Source organism: Amblyomma mixtum, chromosome 6 (genome assembly GCF_055824585.1).
Source record: "Amblyomma mixtum isolate Tamu chromosome 6, ASM5582458v1, whole genome shotgun sequence".
Classification (NCBI taxonomy): Eukaryota; Metazoa; Arthropoda; class Arachnida; order Ixodida; family Ixodidae; genus Amblyomma; species Amblyomma mixtum.
Genome location: NC_143017.1, coordinates 17,137,959 through 17,164,958, shown reverse-complemented (window position 1 = coordinate 17,164,958; position 27,000 = coordinate 17,137,959). Strand labels below are relative to the sequence as shown.

The window sequence follows — 27,000 nt, the reverse complement described above, 5'->3', positions numbered from 1 at the left end:
GGTTCGTGTTCCAACTGTGCTCTGGTTAATGCATGTTTGAGCTTGAGGGCCCAGCTTTCGCTTCTGGATAGGAAAAGCTAGTAGTTAAAGACTATCCACCGACTTGCTTTTGTTTTAGAAAACATGGCAAATTTAGACAAAATTGTGTGAAAAAAAGCAGTAAAGAAACTGAAAGCACCAACAGTGCTTGCAGCGATACCTCACTGCAGTCGGACGCAATTCAAATAGAAAGTGGCAAATGCAGCTTAACTGCTACCTCCCACAAATAGCATGGTGCGATTTTCACGACAGAGGTTCATCCGATTAAATCATGGTTATTGCCCTTTCATCTGCCACTCCCTGTAATGTCATGCAACAGGGCCAAGGAGATTAACCGAGAAGTCATAAAAATTGGTCGCCTGAAAGGGAGTCCTTTCAGGGAAATGCATTTTTTTAGACTTGCATCAGACTACAGCTTACCTTATTAGAGCCACATTAGCGTGTAGTTTATGGCATGTCAACTGAATACCTTAGACACCACGTAAAATTCCCAAATGTGGATGACAGCTGTTGTATGCAGTTTTGCATCAAAAGATAATAATGCAACAAAATGAGTTCATGCTGTTAAATTCTGGATCTTGTATAATGTATAACAAGGTGCACACTGATAAGTTTCATTATCTTGCCCCTGCACTATGCGGAAGCGCTTGCATTAATTATGGTGAAATGATCAAATACAGCATTTGAACCGATGTTTCATATGCTGTTTCTAATATCAATCTTCAGACTGCAATAAAATAATGCACAATGCCATTAAGGCTTTAACTGCATATCTAAAAAGCAAAAGGTATCTCTGCTTTGTTTGCTGCTGTTCTTGCTTACAACACTTCTGACTCAATCTCTTCACTAGCTCAGTCCCCCAAAGAGTCTGGTGCAAAAAATGGCTGAGGCTTAGCTTAGGTTAAGCCTAGTCAGATGCGAAGCATATTGTCGCCGAGTTGCATATCGAGCACGCCGCTTGGCTAGACGTTCTTCACGCTCTTCATCAGTCTCTGTAGCACGCCGCAACTTTTGCTTCTCATTCCAACGAGCAGCCCTGTCTCCAGGAGGCATCTCTATCCCGTGTACGCCTAGCAGAGGCAGGCACACCCCCTTGTATACCGCCGCTCCAGCATAACGTGTTCACTACAGCGCACCTAGCGGCAGAAGCAGGAAACACATTGGTCGCGACGCCTCGCGCGACGGCGGGAGCTGGGGCCCCGTTTCTGCTATGTCGTTACGTCACGCATGACGTGGTCCTCCTTGGTCGCGACGCCTCGCGCGACGGCGCGAGCTGGGCCCCCGTTTTTCATCTGCTGTGACGTCACGCATCACGTGGTATGACATGGAGGTCACGAAAGGTCAATGGTAACGACACCGCCGCGCTCGAGGAGCTGGGTTGGGCTATTTTAGTATGCTTCGCATAATATACTGCTTTGGTAATGAAATATCTGATGCCATACCATCGATGTCAGGCTGTCTTGTAGACAAATCCAGGAGTGCAGCAGCAGCAGCAGCAGCAGCAGCATCTATCCTTGAAACTGCAAATAAATACTGTATGAGTAAGAAGAATGTATTGCTTATAAACAACTACAAAAGGCACTTCTCACGTTATGGCACTGCTCACGTAACAAAAGTTATTAGCAAAAACACTACAGAGATAATCCTAAAGGCATGCCACTCCATTTGCCTTCATCCCACCAAAACGCTCAACCAAAATCTGAAACACTGTCCATGAAAAACACAGGATGCAAGGGAAAATCTGAAAAATATCCTGGTCCCAAAAATAAGCAAAAAATAGGATGTACAGGCTCAAGGCACAAGATACACCTAGTTCAAGTCCTGGAAAATACCTTCTGAGCCATTCTCGTGACCTGGAGTTGTGGTTGGAACCGATGGCTCGTCTGCAATGAAAGGAGTGGTCAAACCGTTATCTGGAGGCATGCATCAGTAACTCTAATTGCATCTTTTTTTTTACACATGAGCCTGACTCAACAGCCAAATTCAATGAGCGCAACACTGCACTTGGCACTTTTTGTCCTGATCCTGTAGAGGTTAAAAACGCCCTGTAATGCACTTTTTGTTGTAGCATTGTTTTAAATGTTGTACAGTTTCACTTGCTCTTAATATTGTTTTCTGATGTACCACCGTTTTTGGTTATGCTAGACTACCACTTTTTTGCATACTTGTGTTTCGCTATTTGTACTTTGTATTACTTTGTTCAAATGTCATCTTTACTCCATTTTCGATCAACTTTGTGTACCAGGATTTGCCTTGTACCATGTCCGTTGTACTGGTATCATGGTTTATTATTTCTGCATATATTTGTTTTCCTTGGAGCCCCCTCACCCAATGCGGCATCAATAAATAAACAACTAAATAAAAGTGTTGGCTGTACCTTGCACCCAACGATATCACAGCACACTCCACTTCAACCAGCATACTGGGCAGCTTAGTTCAAGTGCTGACGGCTTACCTTCAATCATGTGGTCATGGTGCGCAGTGAAGGTGTCCTCCATGTGCTCACCGCCTGTAACAAGACTTAGGTTTAGGTTTATGGGGTTTAACGTCCTAGACCGACTTGTGCTAAGAGGGACGATGTAGTGGAGGACAACAGATAATTTCGACCACCTGGGGTTCAGTAACTTGCACTGACAATGCAGAGTACACTGGTTTTCAGCATTTGCCCTTCACCAAAGTGTGACTGCAGCAGCTGAGCACCTTTTCATTGAACCAGCACGGTGGTCGTAACAAGAATGAAATTTTTCAATGGTGGCACACACACGCACACACATGTATGGTTCACAGTAGCTCTAATATACTCTTTTGGCATGTCAGCCTCACACAAAAGGTAAAGTTAACAAGTGCGACATCACGTATAGCTTAAAGCATTCGCCCTAACTTTTTGAGAAAAAGGTAGAACAAGTGAAGAAGATGAGTACACAGTATCAAAGAGAACTGAACGAGGGTTGAGGGGAAGCCTCAGTCCGCAAGCCGAGCCAGCGTTTTGACAACGGGACTTGTCTTCACCTGGGCCCAGGCAAAGACAAGTCCCGTTGTCAAAACGCTGGCTCGGCTTGTGAACTGAGGCTTCCCCTCAACCCTCGTTCAGTTCTCATTCTTAAGAAAAAGGCAGCACACAGCATTTAAGCCAACATATTTCCAGCTAAGCTAAGTTTAAGTGCTCAAAGCTTACCTTCTGTAGCATGGTCATAGCAATCAGCTGATGTGAAGTCCAAGTGCACACTGTCTGCAATAAGAGTTAAAATATAAAGTGCTCATGCAGGCATGCTGCGGTATCTTCACCTGCATATATAATGCAATACTGCGTACATCCCCAAGAGTTTGTTCTTTCTTGAAATGAAAATGGCACCACACCTTGCTATAACCTGCAACTCATGTAGCTAAGCTCAGGTGTGGCAGCTTACCTATAGTACTGGGCTCACAGTCCTCTGTTGAGGGTGGCGCCAAGTGACTACTGTCTGTAACAAGTCAAATTTTTTCCTGATCAGAGAGGTATGTGTAGACATCGTTCAGCAGCTCTAAATATATCTTTGAACACTTAAGCCGAACACTTCAAAGAGGCAATTTTATCAAATGCAAAGTAGCATTTAGCTTACAATGTTGACTGTACCACGTAACCAACAAAACAGCTCCACGCCACACTTCAACCAGTATTATGCAGCTTAATTCAAGTGCTGAAGGCTTAGTTTTATTACTGTTGTCGTGGCACTGCTGAGATGTGTGCCATGTGCCTACTGTCTGTAAAAACAGGTTATTATTTCAAGCGTCAGACATACACATGAATACACATGGTGGAGCAGCTCAGTCATTAGACACATGTAAATGTATAGTTCAGCAGCTCTAATATCTTTTGACATGTCGGCCTGATAACAGACATGAAGTTAACAAGCGCAACACCACATTTAGTGTCAGGTGTTTGCTGTACATTCTTAAGAAAGGGGCAGCACATAGCACTTCTGCCAGCATATCTGCAACTAAGCTTAGTATTCAAAGCTTACCTTCCATAGTGTGGTCATGGTGATTGGTTGATGATGTGAAGCCCAAGTCCCTAGTCTCTGTAACAGTTACAATATAGTGAGCGGTCACACAGGTATACACAGGCACACTTCAACAGCTGCACCTGCATATCTTTACCTGTAAGCACTCTTAAAGGGGGCAAATTCATCAAGAAAAGCAGGCCTAACTTTATTCACTGCATGCAAAAATAATGTCCTTCGATTATCCGATGCCATATGTAATACGCGTGGTAGCTAACATGGAATGGCACTAATGGTCGCTTAAAAGCAGGTTGTACCATTCGTAACTGGATCTCCTTAAATATTTGTGCGATATATGAAGGCAATAAAGCAAATGATGTCGTCAACACAAACTGCTGTAGTCCTGTAAAAAAGCATATGGGTTGCTTCTTAAGCAATGGAAAATTTAAAGGGGTGGAGGCGGATAGAGGAGCCCAGTTAAGAAATTTATAGGGAAAACCATACTGGCCCTTAATTTTTTGGCAGAAAGCTTATTGCATCCGTGGTGCGAGCATGACCGCCAGCCACACCACAACGCATCCTCCGTGAGTGACAAATAAATCCACTTCTGTTATTAAGGACGCAGCGCATACTGGTACATCAAATGTCATTTGCTTACTTTATGTGGACAAAATTACCATAAATACAACACGGCGCTCTGCACGGGCCACAAGCGCACGCGCAAACGCATCCAACGGAGAGCCTTCGTAATGAAGGACTTTTGTACCTGAACGGCGTTTTCGCTTCATTGTCCGCTGAAAACGACCGCACTTCATATCTGCGCTGGGATTGCTCTTCTTGAATAAGAAAACGCTGGCCACCCGGTCCGGGTGGTCCGGTAACGAGGACGGGGCGCCTGCTTTGGTGGATAAGACGAGAAAAAAAGTTCACAGTGCCATTCACCTCGCTAGCTCTTCAAAATCAGCAAGCGAAAGAAAGGAATGCTTCTCACCAGAGATGAAGTGCGCTCCGCGTATCCTATCTGCCGGCTTCCATTTATCTCGACGCATTGCGTGCACCTTCAGGAGATTCTCGTCCCGCGGAAAACGAAAAAAGCGGATGCCTTTCCTGGCACGGTTAGTGCATCCCACGGCGGCACATCAGCTCGTAGGCATCACGAGACAGAGTCGTGGCACGGCTTCCGGCGCCCGCACTGCGATAGCTTACTTGCTCGCCCAGCAAAACTATACGGGATCGCTCGCAAACGGAGGACTGTTTTGCCCATCGGGTTCCCGGCGTGAGCCGGAAACGTCATCACCGTGACGTCACTCGCCTCGCGTGACGTACCCGAGGAGAGGTCTATTGAAAAGCGTGAAATTTCTGTCGACACTCCTGCTTACAACGATGAGGCAATAAAGCCTTCCGCCTTAATAATTCTTTTCTATGGAATATCTGTCAAGTGTAACTTTACTGTTAGTGTAGTGTTTCTTGAAGAAGGCATATGTCTGAAAAATAAAAAGCTGTCTGTATTTGTACCGAGGGCAAAACGCATGTCTAGAACACGCTCTGAGCGTGTTTCGGGCGTGACACGCGATAACTAGCGATTAGATTTGGTTAAAAACGGGCTAGATGTAAACATGGGCTGTTAAACTCATCGAATTTCATCGTCATTTTTTGCCTTTTGATTGCAGTGGCTTTGGGAGCTCCGGAACACAGAGTTTGGTTGTTCTAGGCATGTGTTTTGCCCTCTGTACATACATGTCTTGCTCGCATTGCTTGCCTCAATCTATCTAAAAGCTGAAACAGCTGATGAGCTGGGCTGAAGTTCTGCATGAGGAAATAACGTAATCGTGGCATTTTTTTTTTGTAAAACTAATATTGGTGTGATTAGGAATATATTGCCACGTATCATTGTAGTGTCCGTTCGTTCGCACTCAAGAAAGGGGTGTTATCATTTTTGTTTGTGACGTGGGAAGCGACCGGACTAATCTTGAATGATCACAGCCATGCAGAGCTGCATCTACGTTTTTCTAGATTACTGTAGATGATCTTCACCTGTTATCTCTAAGTTTCCTTGCTGGCTTTAAATTGAACGATGCAGTGAGCGGCGGGCATTCGCAGTTCGACGATTGACGAGCACGCTTGTTGCTTACGCCGCCACCGAGTGATTCAGTTCTTTTGCGGGCGCAAGTCAGCCCAAATAAACAGCTTCGTTTGCAAGTCTTTCTGGTGTCTTCCTGACCGCTGGACTCCCGTCTCTACAACGTGACATTTGGTGGAGGTGCTGGGTAGCCTTCTATGTACCGGACACCCCCCAGCAAGTCGTGACGCCAGCCCTCTGAGTCATTCACCGGAGGACCTGACTCCAGTCCACCGCGCAAGCCGACGTCTGCTAGGTGACGCACCTGAGTTTGCGACTCTGCCGGACCCTACCCGGAAGCGAAAGCCAGCAGCAACGTCCACCATGAGCTTGCCCCAGACGACGACTCCAATCATTCTGCAGCAGCCCAGGGTGCCACCAACATTCGACGCTTTGCCTGGCGCCGACCCCGAAGAATGGTTGCAGCAGGTCGACCGTGTGGCTGTCTTTAACAATTGGGACGATGCCATGAAATTCATGTACGTATTCTTTGCCCTGGAGGGACCAGCCACAGTCTGGTTTGAGAATGAGGAAGCCAGCATCGTGAAATGGGAAACCTTGAAAAAGCAGCTTCTCAAGACCTTCACAAACGTCGTGAGAAACGAAAGAGCCCAGCAGTTGTTACAGTCTCGCATACAACACCCAAACGAGACCGTTGTAGTGGACACTGAGGAGATGAAGCGTCTCTTCCGGCGTGCCGACTGGAGCATGAAGAAAGATGAAAACGTCAAGCTGCTTATGCGAGAAGTTAAAGAGCAACTCTTTGCGGGCCTCGTACGGAACCCACCCAAAACCGTCGCGGAATTCGTCGAAGAGGCATCCACCATGGAAAAAACTCTTGATGCCAGAGCCCGCCAGTATGACCACCAGCAGCGCTTTTTGTCAGCAAGCTGCATGGACATCGCTAACAACGATAACCTGCGGGAGGTTATACGTGAAATTGCGCGAGAAGAGCTCCGACGATTGCTCCCAACAGGAACGCAGCCGCAGCTCAATTCGCTCACCGATGTCATCCGAGACCAGGTGCAACAGGCCTTGGGTGTGACACAGGCCACCACGCAGCCTCTGCAGCCCACAGCCATGAATTACGCCGCAGCTGTGCGCCGTCCTGCACCTCGACGACGGGACCCAAGCCCCTATCGCCCTCAGCCAGCTGCGGTGGACCGCCGCCCTCTAGCCCCAACCCGCCCGTCCTACGAGCGCCGCACACAGACGAGGAAATGCGACGAGTGGAGAACTCCCGTCCAGCGCCGTCTACTATGCTTCCACTGTGGCTAAGCCGGTCACGTCCTCCGGCACTGCCCATACAGAAGACTGGACATCCGAGGGTTCTCTTACGACGCTCCACGACCCCGACCCGGCCAGCATCCAGCCGAAATCGAGGAGTTTTTACGTCGGGAAGGATGCTCATCGTCGAGCCGCCTATCACGTTCCCTGTCGCCATCTTCACCGCGCTTTGTATCTCCTAGCCGAGGTTACGCGATGCGTGGACGCTCCCCCAGCCCCCGAAGGTTAAACTGAATAAAGCAGCCTCTGGAGGTGAGGTTGCTTCTGGGCGAAAGAGCAAAGACCTTCCATCGACGAAAACGCAAAAACCTTGCCTCAACTACTACGACAACTTCGACGACAACACCAACGGCGACGACGACGCGGCCAGACTTGACGCCTTTACCGCTGCCCATAGCAGTAACTTCGGAGTACGCCCAGCGCAGCCTCACTACCCGAAGAAGCCGAGATCGGACACCAAAGACAACGTGCAATACAAGAACGCGAACAAGTGACCTTGAAGTTACGGTCGACGGTCACGCGGTTACTGCCTTGGACGACACGGGAGCTGACTACTCCGTCATGAGCGGGCCACTCGCTGTCCGACTCAGGAAAGTGACAACAACTTGGGATGGCCCGCTGATCCGCACCGCAGGTGGCAACCTTATTACGCCGTCAGGTCGCTGCACCGCGAGAGTTACAGTAAATGGGCGAACCTATGCTACAACCTTCCTGGTCCTACAGAAATGCTCGCGAGATTTGATTTTCGGAATGAACTTCCTGAATGAACATCGGGCGATCATAGACCTTCGATCAAAGTCGATCAAGCTTTCCACGGACAAAGCCATATCTGCAGCGACGACAGCGACTCATCACGTTGCCTAAACGTCCTCGACGAAACATTGAGCGTGCCGCCCCGATGAAGTGTTGTCGCCTGCATAGGTACTGGAGACATCGAAACTGCCGAAGGTATCGTCGAGGGGAACACCCAGTTACTCCTGGATCGAGGGCTGGGCGTCGCAAGGGGAGTCTCCCAAATCCGGAATGGCCAAGCCCAAGTGCTGCAACGAACTTCGCCAAAGAATACCGGCATCTAAACAAAAGTACGACGATTGCTTTTCTAGACGAGCTGGCAGACATCAGAGACATATTTTCCCTACCCGACCAACCCGTAGAACCATCTGACCAAGGCCATCAACCCACGTTTTATATCAACCCAGTATTAACCCGGATCAGACAAGACGAAATACGCAGTCTTCTTCAAAGGTACAGCGACTGTTTCTCATCAGCATCGAATGTGCGACGAACCGGTCTTGCCAAGCACCGCATTGTCACAGACGAACACGCCCGACCACTGCGACAGAGCCCCTACCGCGTATCGCCGCTAGAACGCCAAGCTATCAGCAAGCAAGTTGAGAAAATGATTCGTGACGACGTCATCCAGCCATCGAGGAGCCCTTCGGTAGCACCAGTCATCCTAGTGAAAAAGAAAGATGGCACCCGTCGCTTTTGCGTCGATTACCGCCGGCTGAACAGCATTACGAAGAACGATGTCTACCCCCTCCCCCACATCGACGACACATTGGATCGGCTATGCAACGCTAAGTATTTCTCATCGATGGACCTTAAGAGCGGACACTGGGAAATTGAAGTCGACGAAAGAGATCGCGAGAAGACTGCGTTCATCATGCCCTTCGGCCTCTGCTCTGCCCCAGCGACGTTCCCGCGAGTAATGGATACGGTGCTCGCAGGCTTGAAGTGGCAGATTTGCCTAGTCTACTTAGATGACGTTGTTGTCTTCTCCTCAAGCTTTGAAGACCACCCCAGAAGGCTTCGGATGGTGCTGGAAACGATTAAGTCTTCAGGCCTGACACTGAAACCAGAGAAGTGCCACTTCGCCTACGAGGAGCTGCTCTTCATTGGTCACGTCGTAAGCAAGGATGGAGTTGGCCCCGACCCCCAGAAGACGGCTGCGATCGCAGAGTTTGCACAGCCTAATGACAAGAAAGCTATACGCAGATTCATTGGTTTGTGCGCTTATTACCGGCGATTCGTCAAGAACTTTTCGCTCATCGCTGAACCTTTGACCCAACTTACCAAGGCTGAAAAGCCTTTTAAATGGAAAAGGCCGCAAGAGGAAGCTTTCAACGACCTGAAGCACCGCTTACAGTCCCCTCCTGTGCTCGGGCACTTTGATGAAAACGCCTAAACCGAAGTTCATACCGATGCAAGCAGTGTGGGCTTAGGAGCGGTCCTCGTTCAGAAAAACGGCAGACAGGAGAAAGTTATCGCGTACGCTAGCTGTTCACTGTCGAGACCCGAAGCCAACTATTCGACGACAGAGAAAGAATGTCTCGCCATTATTTGGGCCACGTCCAAATTTCGCCCCCACCTATACGGACGACCCTTCAAGGTTGTGAACGATCACCATGTTCTGTGCTGGCTGGCGAATTTCAAAGATACCTCCGGCCGCCTTGCTCGTTGGAGCCTGCTTCTTCAAGAATTCCACATAACTGTAGTCTACAAATCTGGCCGCAAGCATTCCGATGCAGACTGCCTATCTTGAGCCCCCGTAGACGCAGCACCGGAAGAGGAAGACGACGACGCTTTCTTAGGGACCGGTAAGCACCAGCAGTTTCGCGTAGCAGCAGCGCTCGGATCCTGAGTTGGGAAGCCTAGTTGATTATTTGAAAGTCAAGACCGCATCGCCTCCCCGAGGGTTCAAGCGCGAACTGTCGTACTTCGTCCTTCACAATAATGTCCTCCTGAAGAAGAACTTCGCGCCCAATAGGACAGTGCATCTTCTTGTCGCGCCCAAAAATCTCAGGCAAGAAATTATGCAGGCATGTCATGATGAGCCGACTGCAGGGCATCTCGGGATTGCTCGCACGTTGCATCGCATCCAGGAGAAGTACTATTGGCCGCGGCTAGCTACCGACGTTTCCCATTACGTGATGAGTGTTAGCGATGCAAAACGCATCCGACTAGACCAGCCGGACTCCTGAACCCCATACCACCGCCAACTAAGCCCTTTCAGAAAATGGAGATGGGCCTCCTCGGCCCCTTTCAGACGTCATCATCAGGCAACAATTGGATCATCGTGGCCACCGACTACATGACCCGCTACGCCGAAGCAAAAGCGTTGCCTAGTGGTACCGCAACAGAAGTCGCAAAATTTTTTGTCGAACAAATTCTCCTGCGACACGGCACCCCCGAAGTGCTCAACACAGACAGAGGAACGACATTTACAGCGGAGCTGACGCAAGCCATTTTGAACTACAGCCAGACAAGACATCGGTGGACAACTGCCTATCATCCGCAAACCAACGGACTCTCAGAGCGTCTGAACGAAACCATCGCAGACATGCTCTCCATGTACATCGACGCCGAACACAAGACATGGGACTCCATTCTGCCCTACGCGATCTTCGCCTATAATACTGCCGTCTAGGAGACAACCAGGTTTCCCCCATTCCAGCTGGTATACTGCAGGAAGCCCACGACAACACTCGACGCAATGCTCCCGCACGTTTCCGACGAAGACAACCTCGACGTCGCCGCCTACCTTCATCGCGCCGAGGAAGCCCGAAGACTTGCGCGGCTTCGCATTCAAGACCAGCAGCACACCGACGCCCGACGCTATAATCTGCGCCGACGAGACACGCATTACAAGCCAGGTGATCGTGTTTGGATATGGACGCCAGTTCGCCGCCGTGGATTGAGTGAAAAGTTGCTGCGACGCTACTTTGGCCCCTACAAGGCTCTCCGTCGCATCGGTGACCTCGACTATGAAGTCATCCCCGACGGCAGGACAGCACCTCAGAGACGCCGCACACGCCCGGAAGTCGTACATGTCGTACGGCTGAAGCCATATCACGAACGCTAAAGGACTCGAAGTTCGTATTCTCCGTGTTTATTTTCATTTTAAAGCATCGAGACGATGCTGCTTTGGGAGGGGGGTAATGCCACGTATCATGGTAGTGTCCGTTCGTTAGCACTCAAGAAAGGCGTGTTATCATTTTTGTTTTTGACGCGAGAAGCGACCGAACTAATCTTGAATGATCACAGCCATGAAGAGCTGCATCTACGTTTTTCTAGATTAGTGTAGATGATCTTGACCTGTTATCTCGAAGCTTCCTTGCTGGATTTAAATTGAACGATGCTGCGAGCGGCGGGCATTCGTAGTTCGACGATTGACGAGCACGCGTGTTGCTTACGCCGCCACCGAGTGATTCAGTTCTTTTGCGGGCGCAAGTCAGCCCAAATAAAGAGCTTCGTTTGCAAGTCTTTCTGGTGCCTTCCTGACCGCTGGACTGCCGTCCCTACAAGGTGACAATATAGCGTAAGTTGTTCGGCAAGTCGGTCAATCATGGTAAGTAAAAGGGGGTACTGCGCGCAAAAAGACACGGACAAGAAGGTAACACAACAAGCACAGTCCCGAAATCAGGACCAGGGTCGGATTTACCCCTGCACTGTGGCGCGTGCGCGGATGCTACGCGCGTTAAACCATGCCTGCCTTTGCTGGCAGATACCAAAGTTTTGAGGAGGAGCCGTGACCAGGTGTCACGTGAATTGGCTGAGACGTGTTGTATCAGACAGAAGAGTAAAGATTGTGTAAGTGACCCTTCGATGAAACTTTATCAGAATGAAAACAGGTTTTTGTTTGCGCATGTGTGTGACATGACAGTTTGAAGTTATGAAAGGAGAGTCGTTTTTCAAATAAAGTTAGTCACGAGTAAACTGCACTTGTTGTGTTACCTTCTTGTCTGTGTCTTTTTGTGCGCGGTACCCCCTTTTATTTACCACTAAGCATGTAGTTGGTCTAATGTATAGGACTCCTGGTTCGCCACTCACTGTTTAGGCAATTTGATAACTTCCATGAATACATGCACAAAATTTGGTGATCAGGTGATCGCAGGAGGCGTCTTTAATCTGCCCAATATTGATCGCTCAACAATAATTCTTTATAATCATACCCACATAATCGCCGTTACTATGTTCGATATAGTATTTCCTTTTGACCTATCTCAACTTGTTATAAAGTGCACCAGAATAAACGACAGCTGCAGCTCACAGTTAGATGTTTTCCATGTTAATGAATTTATGGGAAACTAGTCAAAGTGCGAAATGGTAACAGGAATTTCCGATCACCAAGCCATACTCCTGACATCAACTGGTGCAAATGTTAATAGAAATTCAACGAGTTTACCTTTTAAAAAGTTTTAATGAGTAGACGACACTTCGATAGTTGACATGTTATCTTTACACTTCAATAATTTTTCGAATTCCTGTACAAATGTGCATGACTTGTGGGCATATTTCGAAGGTCTTTTTACGATATGCATTAACCGTTGTGTGTCAGTTATTGTCAGGCAGAGAAAACGAGAAACTCCTGCATTTCTCGTACTGCAATACAAATCGGTAGGAAATTAAAAAGGTTGGAAAAGAAGCAAGCAGTTAGAAACACAAGGTACCTGCAAGAAAAGATTTTAACTTTGCCATTAAAGCTGAAATGTCGAGTAGCACAAGATAAAGCACATTATTTTGCCCACTGCTTATCTGAATACAACATATCCTCAAATGAAATTTTTTGGCGCAAACTTTCTCCTCTTAAAGGGAATTGGTCTATTTTGAAATCAATGAGGGTCTAATCCACGACGAAAACGAGATCTCAACCGTATTTAATGATTTCTTCATTACGTTTTCACGAGATATTATGACACTTTACCTGGTTTTGAAAATGTTTACTTCCAATGCCGGACCTTGTCATCTGTGAGCAAGGCTGAATCAAAGTGCTCTTGGAGCTCACCGTAAAAAATTCCTCCGGGCCTGGCGACGTACCAAACACACTCCTGCACAGATATGCGGAATGGGTAGCTAAGTACCCATACATAATATTTTACAGTTATTTAAATGACGGGCAGGATCCGAATGACTGGAGGAAGGCCAGAGCTAAACCCATTCATAAAAACGAGAAAAAAGTAATTGCATTGATATGCACCACTTGCAAAATATCTACCACTTGCAAGATAATACATACGCACATTTGCCGCCGCGGTGGCTCAGTGGTTATGGTGCTCGGCTGCTGACCCGAAAGACGCGGGTTCGATCCTGGCCGCGGTGGTTGAATTTCTTTGAAGGAGAAATTCAAGAGGCCCGTGTACTGCGCGATGTCAGCGCACGTTAACCCCAGGTGGTCGAAATTTCCGGAGCCCTCCACTACGGCGTCTCTCATGGCTTTACTCGCTTTGGGATGTTAAACCCCATAAACCAACCAACCAACCAACCAACCAACCAACCAACCAACATACGCACATTTTTGCCTTACTCGAGAAGCATCAGTTTTTTACCAACTTTCAGCACAGATTCAGAAAATGTTATTCCACATGCACCCATTTGTCTAGACCGTACATGAATTTGCAAACTCCATCAATAACGGAAACCAACCAGATGCCACTTTCATGGATTTCGGAAAAGCCTTTGAAAAGGTCTCTCATAGAAGGTTGCTTCGCAAAAACCATAACCCAGTAAAATATAACAAAATCGTTACCTAAATTTCATCACTCCTGAATAACGGTCAATATTATGTATCGCTTGCAAGCCGTTCCTCTAAAACCTTTTCGGTTGACTCTGGTGTTCCTCAGGGTTGAGGCCCACTCTTATTCATGAATATTAAAGACGCAGTAAAAGACATTCAAGCTCACCTTAAACTATATGCTGACGACAGTGGGCTATATTGAGAAATTAAAAATAAGACGGACCAGCTGATTCTAAAGGAGGCTTTTCAAAACCTTGCCTCATGGTGCAGCGCCTCCCAAATGCCAATGATCTTCCAAAAAACCGTCTTCATGAGGATAACAAGCAAAAAAAAAATCCACTCATATTTTATTATTGTTTCTCCAAAAATATTGTTTCGAAGGTTGCACACTACCAATATCTGGGTCTATGGATCACTAACACTCTTGACTAGACCAAGCAGATTAATCAGGTTTCAAGCAATGTCAACCGCAACTCGTCAAAAGTTTGGCTTCTAGTCTACAAATCAGTTGTCATCCCAATAATACATTATGCAGTTGCAATTTGGGATCCGTTCGCGAACACAAATAACAATAAATTTGAAAAAAAATACAAAAAAGAGCAACACGTTTTGTTTAAAACAGTTATGCAGCTCAACGTTTCTAAATGTAAGTTCATGCACATCTCACGTAAACGTTCGATTCTTCATTTTTCGTACTCCCTGAACTCCATAGCGCTGTCTCAAACTAATTCATACCGGTACCTCGGCATCGAGATAACAACCAACCTAACCTGGGCTAATCACATCACGAAACTATGTGCCAGTGCCTCCAGATCACTCGGATTCATCAGGCGATCACTTTCCATGTCCACCGCAGCCACCAGACAACTAGCATAGGAAACGTACATCCGAACTAAACTAGAATACGCCTCAACAATATGGAATCCTCACCACGCCTACTTAATAGATTCACTCGAAGCCATCCAGAATCGGGCAGCACGCTTCATCACCTCACAGTATAAATCTCAGCTCAGCATCACAGCGTTGAAATCATCTCTCGGCATCAAGTCATTAGCCTTTCGCAGGAAAACTTCAATTCTTTGTCTTTTTCATAAACTGTACTTTAACTTTCCAGCACTTCGAGAAAACCTTCTACGAGCTCCGCTACGATCATCTCGTCGTTTATTTAACTCCTTAAGCATACAGCGTTTGCACGGCTCCACCAATTATTTCAATAAATCTTTCCTTCCCAGTGCGATAGAAAGCTGGAATAACCTCCCCGAACACATTGTCATTGAGACTAACCCTTCCAGATTCAGACAGCTCCTAATCGACCATCTCAACGACAAATAATCTTTTCCTGCACCCTATGCCAGCTTCCAAGCCCTGCAAACTGACCAGCCTGTTCTACTTCCAAAGTTGTAATTTGTTCCTGTTTATATTTCTGCTACACTTTGTCACGACGTGATTATTTGAATTTACTTCTGTCTTTTTTTTTCGTCTTGTTCTACTTTTTTTTCTCTATTCTATATTTTATATTTTCTATATTTTTCTGTATTTCCATATTCCTTCTATATTTATATATTCATGTATGACTGTTGAACACCCCTGTACCACCTCCCCCCCTTATGTAATGTCCCTAACGGGACCCTTAAGGGTTAATAAATGATGATGATGATGATGATCATCAGCCCGACTACACCCACTGCAGGGCAAAGGCCTCTCCCATGTCCTTTGTCAGTCAATATTATGTATCGCTTGCTAGCCGTTCCTCTAAAACCTTTTCGGTTGACTCTGGTGTTCCTCAGGATTGAGGCCCACTCTTGTTCATGAATATTAACGACGCAGTAAAAGACATTCCAGCTCATCTTAAACTATATGCGGACGACAGTGGGCTATATTGAGAACTTAAAAATAAGACGGACCAGCTGATTCTAAAGGAGGCTTTTCAAAACTTTGCCTCATGGTGCAGCGCCTCCAAAACGCCAATGATCTTCCAAAAAACCGTCTTATATATATCATACATATATATAAACATATATCAGTGACTAACCTCACACGTCTGGCCTTTAGGCTACAAATGCTCTTTGATCAAATGGGACAGTTTCCGCTCCTATATCGGCAATCTCTCAAGATTCTTCACCACTCCTTGTTGTGCGCATAAAAACAGCGCTCAGCAGTGCTACAGCTACCACCTGGACTAACGTTGGTCTACCGGCACCAGATCTCGGCCTCCTTAACTTGTCGGCTGCACGCCCTTCAAGACGAGACGGCTGCTACGCGAGAGCCTACTTTGGCGCAGGCACCTACGCAAATGCATTAACTTACTGCTAAGGCACGCAAATATGAGCGCGATCTCTCATGACGGCAGTGGCATGCTTGGTGTGGACAACTTTATGCAAAATCCTCGAACGTCTCTCTCTGGCGCATATTCCGTATAGTGGAGCACAGTCGCCCTTCTACTGACGCAGCAGCAACCGCATTCTTCGCAGCAGCTAACTTGTCGCCAGATGATTTCGCCAAAGAATCAGCGCGACCGTTTTTTTTCCCAAATACGATGCAGTGTCTCTTCAGCTGCTAGTTTTAACGTGGCAGGTATACCAGTGCATGTATGTCAACTGCCATCTTATGTCGACGCAGATGGAATCGCGTGTTCGTTCTCTATGCCTGAGTTGCTGGCTGCAATAGAAGGTGCGAAACGGAAGACTGCGCCCGGCCCGTGCAATATTCAGTGTTAGGTTTACAAGAACCTGATGAGCTCTGCATTCCCTCAACTACTAGACACCATATACAAAGATGGCTGGATGGCGTCGTGCTCGAGAGCTGAAAATCCGCTGTTGTGATCGCTATCCCGAAACCAGGAAAGCCTACAACGGATCTTGCCAAATTACAACCTATCACTTTGGTTTGGTTTATTGGGATTTAACGTCCCGAAGCAACTTAGGCTATGAGGGACGCCGTAGTGAAGGGCTCCGGAAATTTCGACCACCTGGGGTTCTTTAACGTGCACTGACATCGCACAGCACACGGGCCTCTAGAATTTCGCCTTCATAGAAATTCAGCCGCCGCGGCCGGGATCGAACCCGCGTCTTTCGGGTCAGGAGCCGAATGCCGTAGCCACTGAGCCACCGCGGCGGGGCACCTATCACTTTAACTCCCATGCTCTGCAAGATGGCCGGGAAAATGCTAGCCACATGATTGTCGTGATGACTTGAGGAGCACAGTTTTTATCACCCCGCTTTAATTGGCTTTCGTCCATATATTGGCTGTCTTGGCATCGGCCTGCAGCCGCAATGTGCGTACACATTTAGTAATGGTTGTTGAAAAGACATATGACAACATCAGTCATGCTGCCATCCTAAACTCCATTGACACGCTTCATCTGCCTCTGAAAGTGCATAGTTTGGTTTAATCATTTTTGGAAGGCAGAAAATTTGCAATACGCCTCAGCGGTCCAGCGGTTAGATTATTTGTTCGGCTCTACAGCGTGCGCCACTGATAAGTAGTGTCACCGATGTTATTTAATATAGCTTTCATCGCGCTGGCATGGCGCTTACATGACATCCGTGTGATATGTAAAATTTCTCCAATACGCTGATGACATCACGGTGTGGAGTACCCACCGCGATCTGCTTACTCAGGAGGCTGCCCTTCAATAAGCCTTGGATGTCACCCCTGATTACGCATCATCCATCGGCCTTCAACTTTCGTGCAGAAAACTACGTACACGTCGATCGACAACCGCTGGAGACGCGTTAAACTTCCTGCAAGTCCAATCTGTCTTTGTCTATCAGGTAACCCAGCACAAAAAAGTCCGAGTGCAAAAACCCTCGGCTTTACGGTTCCCCAATAAGAATCACTGACTACTTGGCTTTCTCAGGAAAAAAAGGCAAGATATTCAGACTTTTGGTTTGATTAAAAGAATTGCTCCCAAAACGGGTGGCGCTGGGTCCTTTCTTGTACTGCATTCGGGGAGGGTAGTTCTACAGCCAAGTATTGTTTATCAGGTCGAGTTTCAACATCTTACATGAGCCCAATGGGATCGCCTTGAAGCCGTGAACCGATAGGCTATGAGGACCATTGCATGCCTTCCAAGCATCTCACCTGTCATAGCTTTACAAGAGAAGGTGCAGCGCAACGCCATTGATAAGCTGGTGCAGCAGCGCCGTGATATACGCAGCCTTAAGACCAGTCTGTCGCACTCCACGCACGCACTGCGGGCTTATGCAACGTCACACTCCATTCCATGGAAGTTTCTACAGCTCAGCGACAAAAAGCCAACAGATAATCGCCTACCATTCGGCATCGTTGCTTCGCAAAAAATTAGAACAACATGCTCGCCTGCTCGAAGGGTCCAAGGTTGTCTATGTAGACGCCATTTTCCAAGCCTGTGAAGCAACAACAGCAATCTAATGCCCGTGCAGACTTGTCCTAAATCAAACCTCTAGGTTTCAACTTACGTAACCCCCTACGTACTTTTGTGCTGAGCTCCTAGCAGTTCAGGAGGCACTCTGCTCTTTGGCTGCCACAACTATGCTCCCTGCGACAGCACAGTCCTTACGATGTGTTAGTCACAGTCCATTAATATGGCAGGACATCTACCGGCTCGCGGCACACATCCCGCACCCAGTACGTATGGAGTGGGTCCCACGGCATCTGCTGACCTCTCAAAGCAGGGAGATTTACCGACTCGCCTCTTGACTCCAGGCCCATCATAGCCTCGGCCACTTTATTTGGACAGTTTTAGAATCTTTTTATCAAGAAAGCAAGACCTCCAGCGCCGCACTCGTGCTCTCATCTCTCCGTGTGCGCTAACCCTTCGCAGTGGTCTTACCCGTGCAGAGGAGAAAGAGAGAGAATAAACTTAACTGAGTCTTTGAAGAGGAAGGCTCCCTTCTGGCGCAGGTGGGCTACTGTCGCTTGGTGGCGCTGATCTCTTGGATCTCGGCGACCTGGTCAGCTCTCTCCGCGCGCGGCCGCCGCGGTGGCTCAACGGTTATGGCGCTCGGCTCCTGACCCGAAAGACGCGGGTTCCATCCCGGCCGCGGCGGTCGAATTTCGATAGAGGCGGAATTCTAAAGGCCCGTGTGCTGTACGATGTCAGTGCATATTAAAGAATCCCAGGTGGTGGAAATTTCCGAAGCCCTTCACTACGGCGTCCCTCATAGCCTGAGTCGCTTTGGGACGTTAAACCCAATAAGCCATAAGCCAACTTGAGCAACTTTTGCTACCACAGGCCCGAGCTGCGCTGCGCGGTCTCCCACTGCTCCTCTGTTGTTAATCGGCTGAAAGACTTCTTGCTATCTGTTCTGTTCTAAGCAGCAGACAGACGCTTCTGTGGCAGCAACGCAAAAAGCTCTTTATTCGAGGCAGCAGCGTCTTTTTATAGGTGACGCTGCATGCCGGTCAGGCACACGTCATTTCCGGTACAATGTTATCAGACCGACTGACTGATACAGAACATTCCTTCCTCCTTAATGAAAGCTGCACGCGTTTCTTTCCGCGTTCCTAACTGGAGGCTTGATAGCGGTCAGGAGGACGTCTTGTTCGATTACTTCTTCGCAAATGAGCCTCTTCGGGTGTAGCCATGGTTGATGCGGTGGAACTTGAAGGCTGCGCTGCAATGTGTCTTGCCTCAGGCTGCGATGCCGGTTCCTCATTTGAAGTGGCGTCATCTAAGCGAATATCCTCAAGCTTGTCCGCAGTGGTACCACTAATCACGGAGCCAGCAGGGGAATCTTTTTCCGAGGGAGCTGATGGCAAGTCTCGCTGAACAGCGGCACTTGGAGTGGACTCAGGATGCGCTTCTTTTGCGACGTCCGGATGGAGTGATGACTTTGCACCCGATATCCAGCTGGGTCTCAAGTGGTCGATATGCACAAAACGAAACTGTTCACCGACTTTGACTACAAACGTAGAGTCGCTTACACGTTGCATTACGACCGCTTCCTCTCATGACAGGGTTTCCCCTCTCGTAGTCTTGACGAGAACTGCATCACCGGCTTCCATCTGCGGGTCCCTTCCTCGGCCCTCGTTCCGATGAGTGGCGTCTCTGGCGTGGCGGCTGCGCATGTCCTGCACAAAACGTGGCTTCAGGAGCGAAAGCTTCACTCGGGGTTGTCGTTTCAGGAACAGCTCAGCCGGCGTTCTTCCTGTTACGGAGTTCGGGGTGTTCCTGCAAGAAAGCAAGAAGTCGTTAAGTCGTTGGTGCAGAGTTCTGTTCTGCCCTGTTAGGTTATCGTGAAGCACTTGCTTGAGTAGAGTGGCCTTTGTCGTCTGAACTAGCCTTTCTGCTGCCCCATTCGATGAAGCGTGGTAGGGTGGCGTACGCGTGTGGCGAATCCCGTGAGAAGAGGTGCAATTGGAGAACTCCTGCGCTGTAAACTGAGGTCCATTATCACTGATCAGTTCCTCCGGGTAGCCATACGCTGCAAATATCTCCATGAGACAGTCGATTGTTTTCGGCGTCGTCGTAGTGCGGAGGAATTTTACTTCTATCCACTTTGAGTAAGAGTCTACTAGAAGGAACAAGTTCGAGCCATCCTTCATGGCTAAATCGACATGGACTCTGCCAAACACGAGTTGGATAAGTCCATGGATGCAATGGCCCTGGTGCCTTTGCAGGCAAGGTCGTTTGGCACACTGTACATTGACGGACAGTGTCTTCAATGTTCTTGTCAATCAAAGGCCACCAAACAAACGACCTAGCAAGCATTTTCATTTTTTGCATTCCAGGGTGTTCTTCATGTAGCAATGTTAATACTGCTTCTCTAAGTTCGTCCGGAATGATCACTCGCTGGCCCCAGGTGATGCAGCCTTGCTCATACGATAGTTCGTTTCGACGAACGTAAAAGGGCTGAAATTTATCATCGTGGTGCGTGGGCCAGCCAGATAAGGTGAACTGCACGACTTTGGAAAGAAGGCGATCCCTTTTAGTCGCAGCAGCAACCTGGCTCGCAGTGCGAGGCGTTGACTCAAACACTGCAAGACATTCTTCAGTGTCGTCTTTATGCTTGACCAGAAGTGGAAGCCTTGAAAAAGCGTCGGCAACTTCCATGTTTTTGCCGTTCCTGTAGCGCAGTGTGTACTGATAAGCTGCTAAGGTGATAGCCCAACGCTGAATCCTAGCTGCAGCCAAAGAAGGAATTGGTTTATCTGATGCCAAGATCCCCAACAGTGGTTGGTGGTCTGTATACAGCATGAATTTGCGCCCGTACAGGTATCTATGAAACCTGCTCAGACCAAAAATTAATGCTAGGGCTTCCTTCTCGCCTTGCGCATAGTTGCGCTCCGCAACACTCAATGTTCTGGAGGCAAATGAAATGGGTCTTTCCGAACCATCAGGCATGACGTGAAAAATTACTGCCCCAAGACCGTAGGCCGACGCGTCGCAGGTTAAACCGATTGGCTTTTTCACGTCGTAACAAGTCAGAACTTGACTGTCTACGAGACGCTGCTGGGCTTCCACGAATGATCTTGAACATTCGTCCGTCCACGCCCAACTCCTGTCTTTTTTAGCAGATCGTACATTGGTGCAGCTACTGTGGCTAAATCTTTGATGAATTTGGCGTAGAAATTCAGCAGACCCAAGAAAGCTCGTAGCTCAGTTACGTTGCTTGGCTGAGGTGCTTCCGTGATGGCTTTTATCTTTGTTGATGTTGGAAAAATGCCATCAGCTGTCACTGTGTGTCCAAGATAAACGACGGACTGCTTGAAAAATTCACATTTCTGTTCTTTTACAGTGATATTGCGCTTTGCCAGTCGTTGAAGTACCTTTTCCACAGTTTCTTGACAGTCGTCTGTATTGTCACCTACGACGATGACGTCGTCGATATAGTAACCCACTTTTGGAATCCCTTTTAAGACTTCGTTCATTAACGACTGAAAGATAGCGGCTGCGCTAGAGATGCCGAATGGTAGGCGCTGAAACTGAAATAATCCGAGATGAGTGTTTACGGATATCAGCGCTTTGCTTTCCTCAGCAAGCGGCACTTGCTGATAGGCTTGTGATAGATCCAGAACGCAAAAGATCTTACCTCCTGCGAGCATGGAATACAAATCTTCCGGCAATGGCAAAGGGTAATGGCCAGTTTTTAGAACAGGATTAACCGTGACTTTGTAGTCGCCGCATAACCTTAATCATATGCCGCCTTTCTTCGCGACCACCACCAGAGGCGTTGCCCAGTCACTTTTCGTGACCCTCTTTAGTATTCCGGCTTGCTCGAGCTTTTCAAGCTCCTTTGCTACTTCCTCTTTGATGGCAAATGGTATTGGCCGTGCTTTTGAGAACACTGGTTGAGCCCCTTCCTTTACAAAGATGCGAGCTTCGAAGTTTTTGACGACTCCCGGGGTGCTCTTGAAAACCTCGGGATACTTTTTCCGTAAGGCTTCTACCCTCTGCTCCAATGACTTATCCGTGGACATGCTGTATACTGCTTTCCAGTTTATCTGCAGTTTTTCCAGCCAGTCTCCTCCCATGAGAGCGGGCATCGGCGTTCCGTTTCCCTTCACTACCACTACAGGCAAAGAGATTTCGCTTGCGTCCTGCTTGACTAAGACGTTTTATTTTCCAATTACCTTCAGCTTTTCTCCGGTGTAAGTGCGCAACGACACATTGGATTCCAGACATTTAACATGCGGGAATCACTGCTTATAGAACTGCTCTGGTACGATCGTGACCGCTGCACCTGTGTCAATTATCATCGAAACAGCCTTCCCTTCAATGTTCAGGTCGACGCTGTAGCCCCTTGAACTTTTGCCCGAGAAGAACACAGTCTGACAACTCACGTCTTCGGATTCGTCGTCCGTGGTGTCGATGTATCTGACAGCTTTTGCTTTGGCTCCGCTTTTGCAGACGGCTTGCAAATGCCCTTTTTTGTTACAATTTCTGCAGGTGTGGTTGCGATACCAACATTTTTTTTTCTCCCGCATGACATTTTCCGCAATGCTTGCAAGCACTTCGCCGCTCTTCCTCGCGTTTATCTTTTGGCCATGCAACCGTCCTCGATTTCTTTTCCTTATCACGGCGACGTTCGCCCTGAATGACGTTGACGCTGCACGGTTTTGTGTCAAACTCATGCATTTGCTTCGCCTGTTGTGCCGCTAGCTCTTTATCTAGCGCCGTTTGGCACGCCAGCTCGAACGTCAAGTCAGGCTGTGCAAAAACAGCCCGTTGCGTTTCCTCGTCACGCAAACCAGCTACAAGTCTGTCCCTTAAGGCATCATTTAAAAACGTGCCGAAATTGCAATCTCTTGCAAGATGCTTCAGTTCAGTGATGAACTCTTGGACGCTTTCATTTTCTTGCTGCATTCGGCGATTAAATTTACAACGCTCTGCGATAATTGAATGAGCTGGGCGAAAATGAGCTTCCAGAAGCTGTTTAATTTCTTCGAAAGTCTTCTGAGAAGGCAAATTAGGCACAATTATCTTCTTTAGCTCTTCGTATGCTTGCGCACCAAGTACGTTCAGAAACAACTTCAGTTTCTTGTCTGCAGAGACATCATTTATGTCTACGAAGTTCTCGAAGCGTTCAAAATACGAGCGTATGTTGTCGATTTTCGGGTTGAATTCGGGCATTCTGCCGAGCTTAGGACCATGTCCAGGTTCTGCCATAAGGAGCAAATTTCATTTATCTGCGTTCTTGCGCTCCTCCGGCGTTCCTGCGCTCCTCCGGCGTTCCTACGCTCGTCCGGCGTTCCTGCGCTCCTCCGGCGTTCTTGCGTTACTCCTGGCCTCCGATGAAATCGTGGCTGCAAGAGCTCTGTGTCGCCTTGCACCGTAGGCGGTTCAGCCTTCCTGGCCGCCGATGAAATCGTGGCTGCAAGGGCTCCGTGTCGCCTTGCACCGTAGGCGGTTCAGCCTCGTGAGTGCTGCTGGCCGGCGGCGGTTTACTGCGCGCCGGATCCCATCCTCGTCGCCAGATGTTCGGTTCTAAGCAGCAGACAGACGCTTCTGTGGCAGCAACGCAAAAAGCTCTTTATTCGTTGTTGTTGTTGTTGTGACTGAGAGAAGGATGAAAAGGAAATTGCACGGGCCTGCTACTGGCTCGATCCGAGCCACCACCGCTGCCACGTGCAGACAGAGGAGAGATAAAAGATCAGAGGAAAGAGAAAAAGGAAAGAAAAGACGCGCGTCGCAGCAACAACTGCCTCCGCCGGAGCGGACACTGCTCAAAAAACAGATAACCGGCCGAAGCCGCGCTCGCCGAAGCGAGAACAGTTGTTGTTGTTGTTGTTGTGACTGAGAGAAGAATGAAAAGGAAATTGCATGGGCCTGCTACTGGCTCTAGCCAAGCCACCACCGCTGCCACGTGCAGAGAGAGGAGAGGTAAGAGTTCAGCAGAAAGAGAAAAAGGCAAGAAAAGACGCGCGTCGCAGCAACAACTGCGTCCGCCAGAGCAGACGCTGCTGAAAAAATCAGATATGCGGCCGAAGCCGCGCTCGCCGAAGCGAGGACAGATACTCTAGTAACAGAACAGATGTTGTTGTTGTTGTTCTGACTGAGAGAAGGATGAATAGGAAATTGCACGGGCCTGCTACTACTGGCTCCAGACAAGCCACCACCGCTGCCACGTGCAGATAGAGAAGAGGTGAGAGATCAGAGGAAAAAGAAAAAGGCAAGAAAAGACGCGCGTCGCAGCAACAACTGCGTCCGCCGGAGCGGACGCTGCTGAAAAAATCAGATAAGCGGCCGAAGCCGCGCTTGCCGGAGCGAGGACGAGGCAGCAGCGTCCTTTTATAGGTAACACTGCATGCCGGTCAGGCACACGTCATTTCCGGTACAATGTTATCAGACCGACTGGCTGATACAGAACACTATCCATGCCCTGCAATACTAGCCAGAATTCATCCTGGTGTATACTCTGCAGAATGCAAAAGCTGCGGAGAGTATCCAAACCTCAACCGGGAAGAGGAGGTTGCGCTTCGGGTGGATGAGGGTCGGGGTGGCCCTCACACCTGCCGTCACCCGGCAGTGGACTCACTATCGAGATTGCTTTCCTCGGCCTGGGTGTCCGATGTGCAAGCGCGAGGATATTGAAACCGACATTCACCACTTAGCGTAGGGCTACCCTACTCTCAACGATCCGGCACCTGAAGGTAGCGTCTTTCACCGCACAACCCTGCTTCATATATTGTCTGGAGACAGGGACCACCATCATTCACTACTGGACTTCATAAATTCAGCCAACCAAATCCAATTACTTGAATCATTACCGCATCCTACATCACACTTTCGCCCATTGATGCCCTCAGGCAATAAACCTCGATTAAAAAATCTCGTCTCTTGTCTGAAAATTTTTTAGCAAATTGTAGGCGGTCATTTCAAGACTAACCTTGGCAAAAAAATGCCTTTCTTTTCATGGTGCAACAGTAGCCAGAGGCACGGTGTCACAATTACCCATTTTAGCCCTCGTAATAATTGCTCCAAATGTTCTTTGTTCCCAGGAACAGTAACGGAGTGCAATCGTCTAACCTATGACGAAATTTTGTAGCCATCTTTGGCGTCATTTACTAGAGGCCTATGTTTTCCCTAATATCTGCTTTTTTTTGTTGTATTGCGTTCTATTTTTTATGTTGTTTTAATATTTATGTTACTGACTGATTGTAATAACTGCACTACGTATAGTATTTTATGTTTAGTGCCGTAGAGCATTTCTTTAATAATGTTACTTTTATGTCGGAGCTTTTTGCCTGAGCTTTTGATACCTGTACAACGTGTTATTTTCTCTGTTTATTGCTAATAAGTGGTTGTTTAGTACTGTTACTTTCCTGTCTGAGGTTTTAGCCCGAAGGTCGGACATCTGTACTTGTAATTGTCCTTTTTCAATCCTTTCACCTGTCCTGCGAAAACCCCTTATGAATTAGCAGTATCAATAAATAAATAAATAAATAAATAAATAAATAAATAAATAAATAAATAAATATTGTGGCAACGCAATATCTCGTTAAGGTATGTGTGTCGGCTTGCAAAAAACGCGCTTGACGTAAAGAGCGCAGAAAGACACGTATGAGTCAACATGACAGAGAGGCTCTCATCCCCGCAGCTGTCATCAAGAGATGAAAAAAAAGCAAACTCTAAGAAATGTCTGCCCGGAAACATACGTTACGAATTTATTGATGTAGCTGCGTGATGCCTACGATAGGAGCTTTTTTTCTCTTTTAGTGGATAAAAAAGGCCCCTTTCATTGGCGTCACGAAGCCACGACTTCCTTGCTTACTGACGCACAGTAGGTAGGTACGGCGCTGCAATATTCCAACTGCGCTGGCGGAAAGAATACAAGGGGCAGGTGGGAGGGGCTTAGATTGCGTTAGTGACATACAGATAAATAAATTGCCCAGAATGCAGGACGAGAGCTCACATACTCGCTTACCTAGTTCGCACACAGAGTAGCAGCAGCTTGCCTGGACTGATGACAGAGTAAATAGTAAATTCAAGCTGCTGCTACTCTGTGTGCGAATTCGTCGCAACCTGCCGTTCTGGCTGTTTGTTTTACGGCATGAAGCCAAGAATTGTGCCCTGAGAAATTCGACTACTCTTCGGTGGTCTTGAGCCCTCACGGGGCCACTCCCGAGGGATCTGCAAGGTTCTGAAATCCGAATCCTGCCGACAGGTTCGGTGCTACTATGACTGGATTCGAATTCTTCTGTATGAAGGGACTGATCTTTTCCTGGCCAACTCCCTCTTCAGTGGGTACAAGAAGCTGGCAGCTGGAGGAATCCAGGCTTTCACTGCCACAAAAAGCCCGACCAAGTGAATGTGCCAACACCGTTATCACCCTCGGTGACGTCCATCTTCGAAGCGGCTTCAATAACATCTTGGAGAAAGTCCCAAGTACTGCTTTCAGCCTCAGATGCACCGGCCGGCTCTGGTAGCTATGGTACGAACAATCGGCTGCAAAGCCAATGACAAACATTGGGACCGGATCATTGGGGAAGGAACCGCATGCCTCAATAAATCGCTCCCGAGCAAGAACCCTCCGCTCAATAGCCTTGCCAAATTCATGAAGTCCTCTGACCTCGCAGTTCTGAAGACTGAAAAAGAAGGTGGTTTTGTTTGTCAAGCCGAATGATATTGCCAG

At 48.0% G+C, this 27,000-nt stretch overlaps 1 protein-coding gene across 2 annotated transcripts in view; it reads right to left on the bottom strand.

The window, feature by feature from the left end:
* Positions 1-19,031, bottom strand: part of LOC149338296 (uncharacterized) — a 34,045-nt gene extending 15,014 nt beyond the window's left edge. The window contains exons 1-7 of one of the 2 annotated variants that reach the window (XM_089547595.1): positions 18,791-19,031; positions 4,041-4,097; positions 3,447-3,500; positions 3,215-3,268; positions 2,495-2,548; positions 1,872-1,922; positions 1,482-1,559 (exon numbers count right to left, since the gene is read on the bottom strand). In XM_089547595.1, coding sequence (XP_089403721.1) covers positions 1,482-1,559; positions 1,872-1,922; positions 2,495-2,548; positions 3,215-3,268; positions 3,447-3,500; positions 4,041-4,047 — 298 coding nt within the window. In that variant the 5' untranslated portion in view covers positions 4,048-4,097; positions 18,791-19,031. Of the gene's footprint in view, positions 1-1,481; positions 1,560-1,871; positions 1,923-2,494; positions 2,549-3,214; positions 3,269-3,446; positions 3,501-4,040; positions 4,098-13,213; positions 13,411-18,790 lie in introns of those variants that run through there. The other variant, XM_089547594.1, reaches the window with a different exon arrangement.
* Between the last annotated feature and the right edge of the window lie 7,969 nt (positions 19,032-27,000).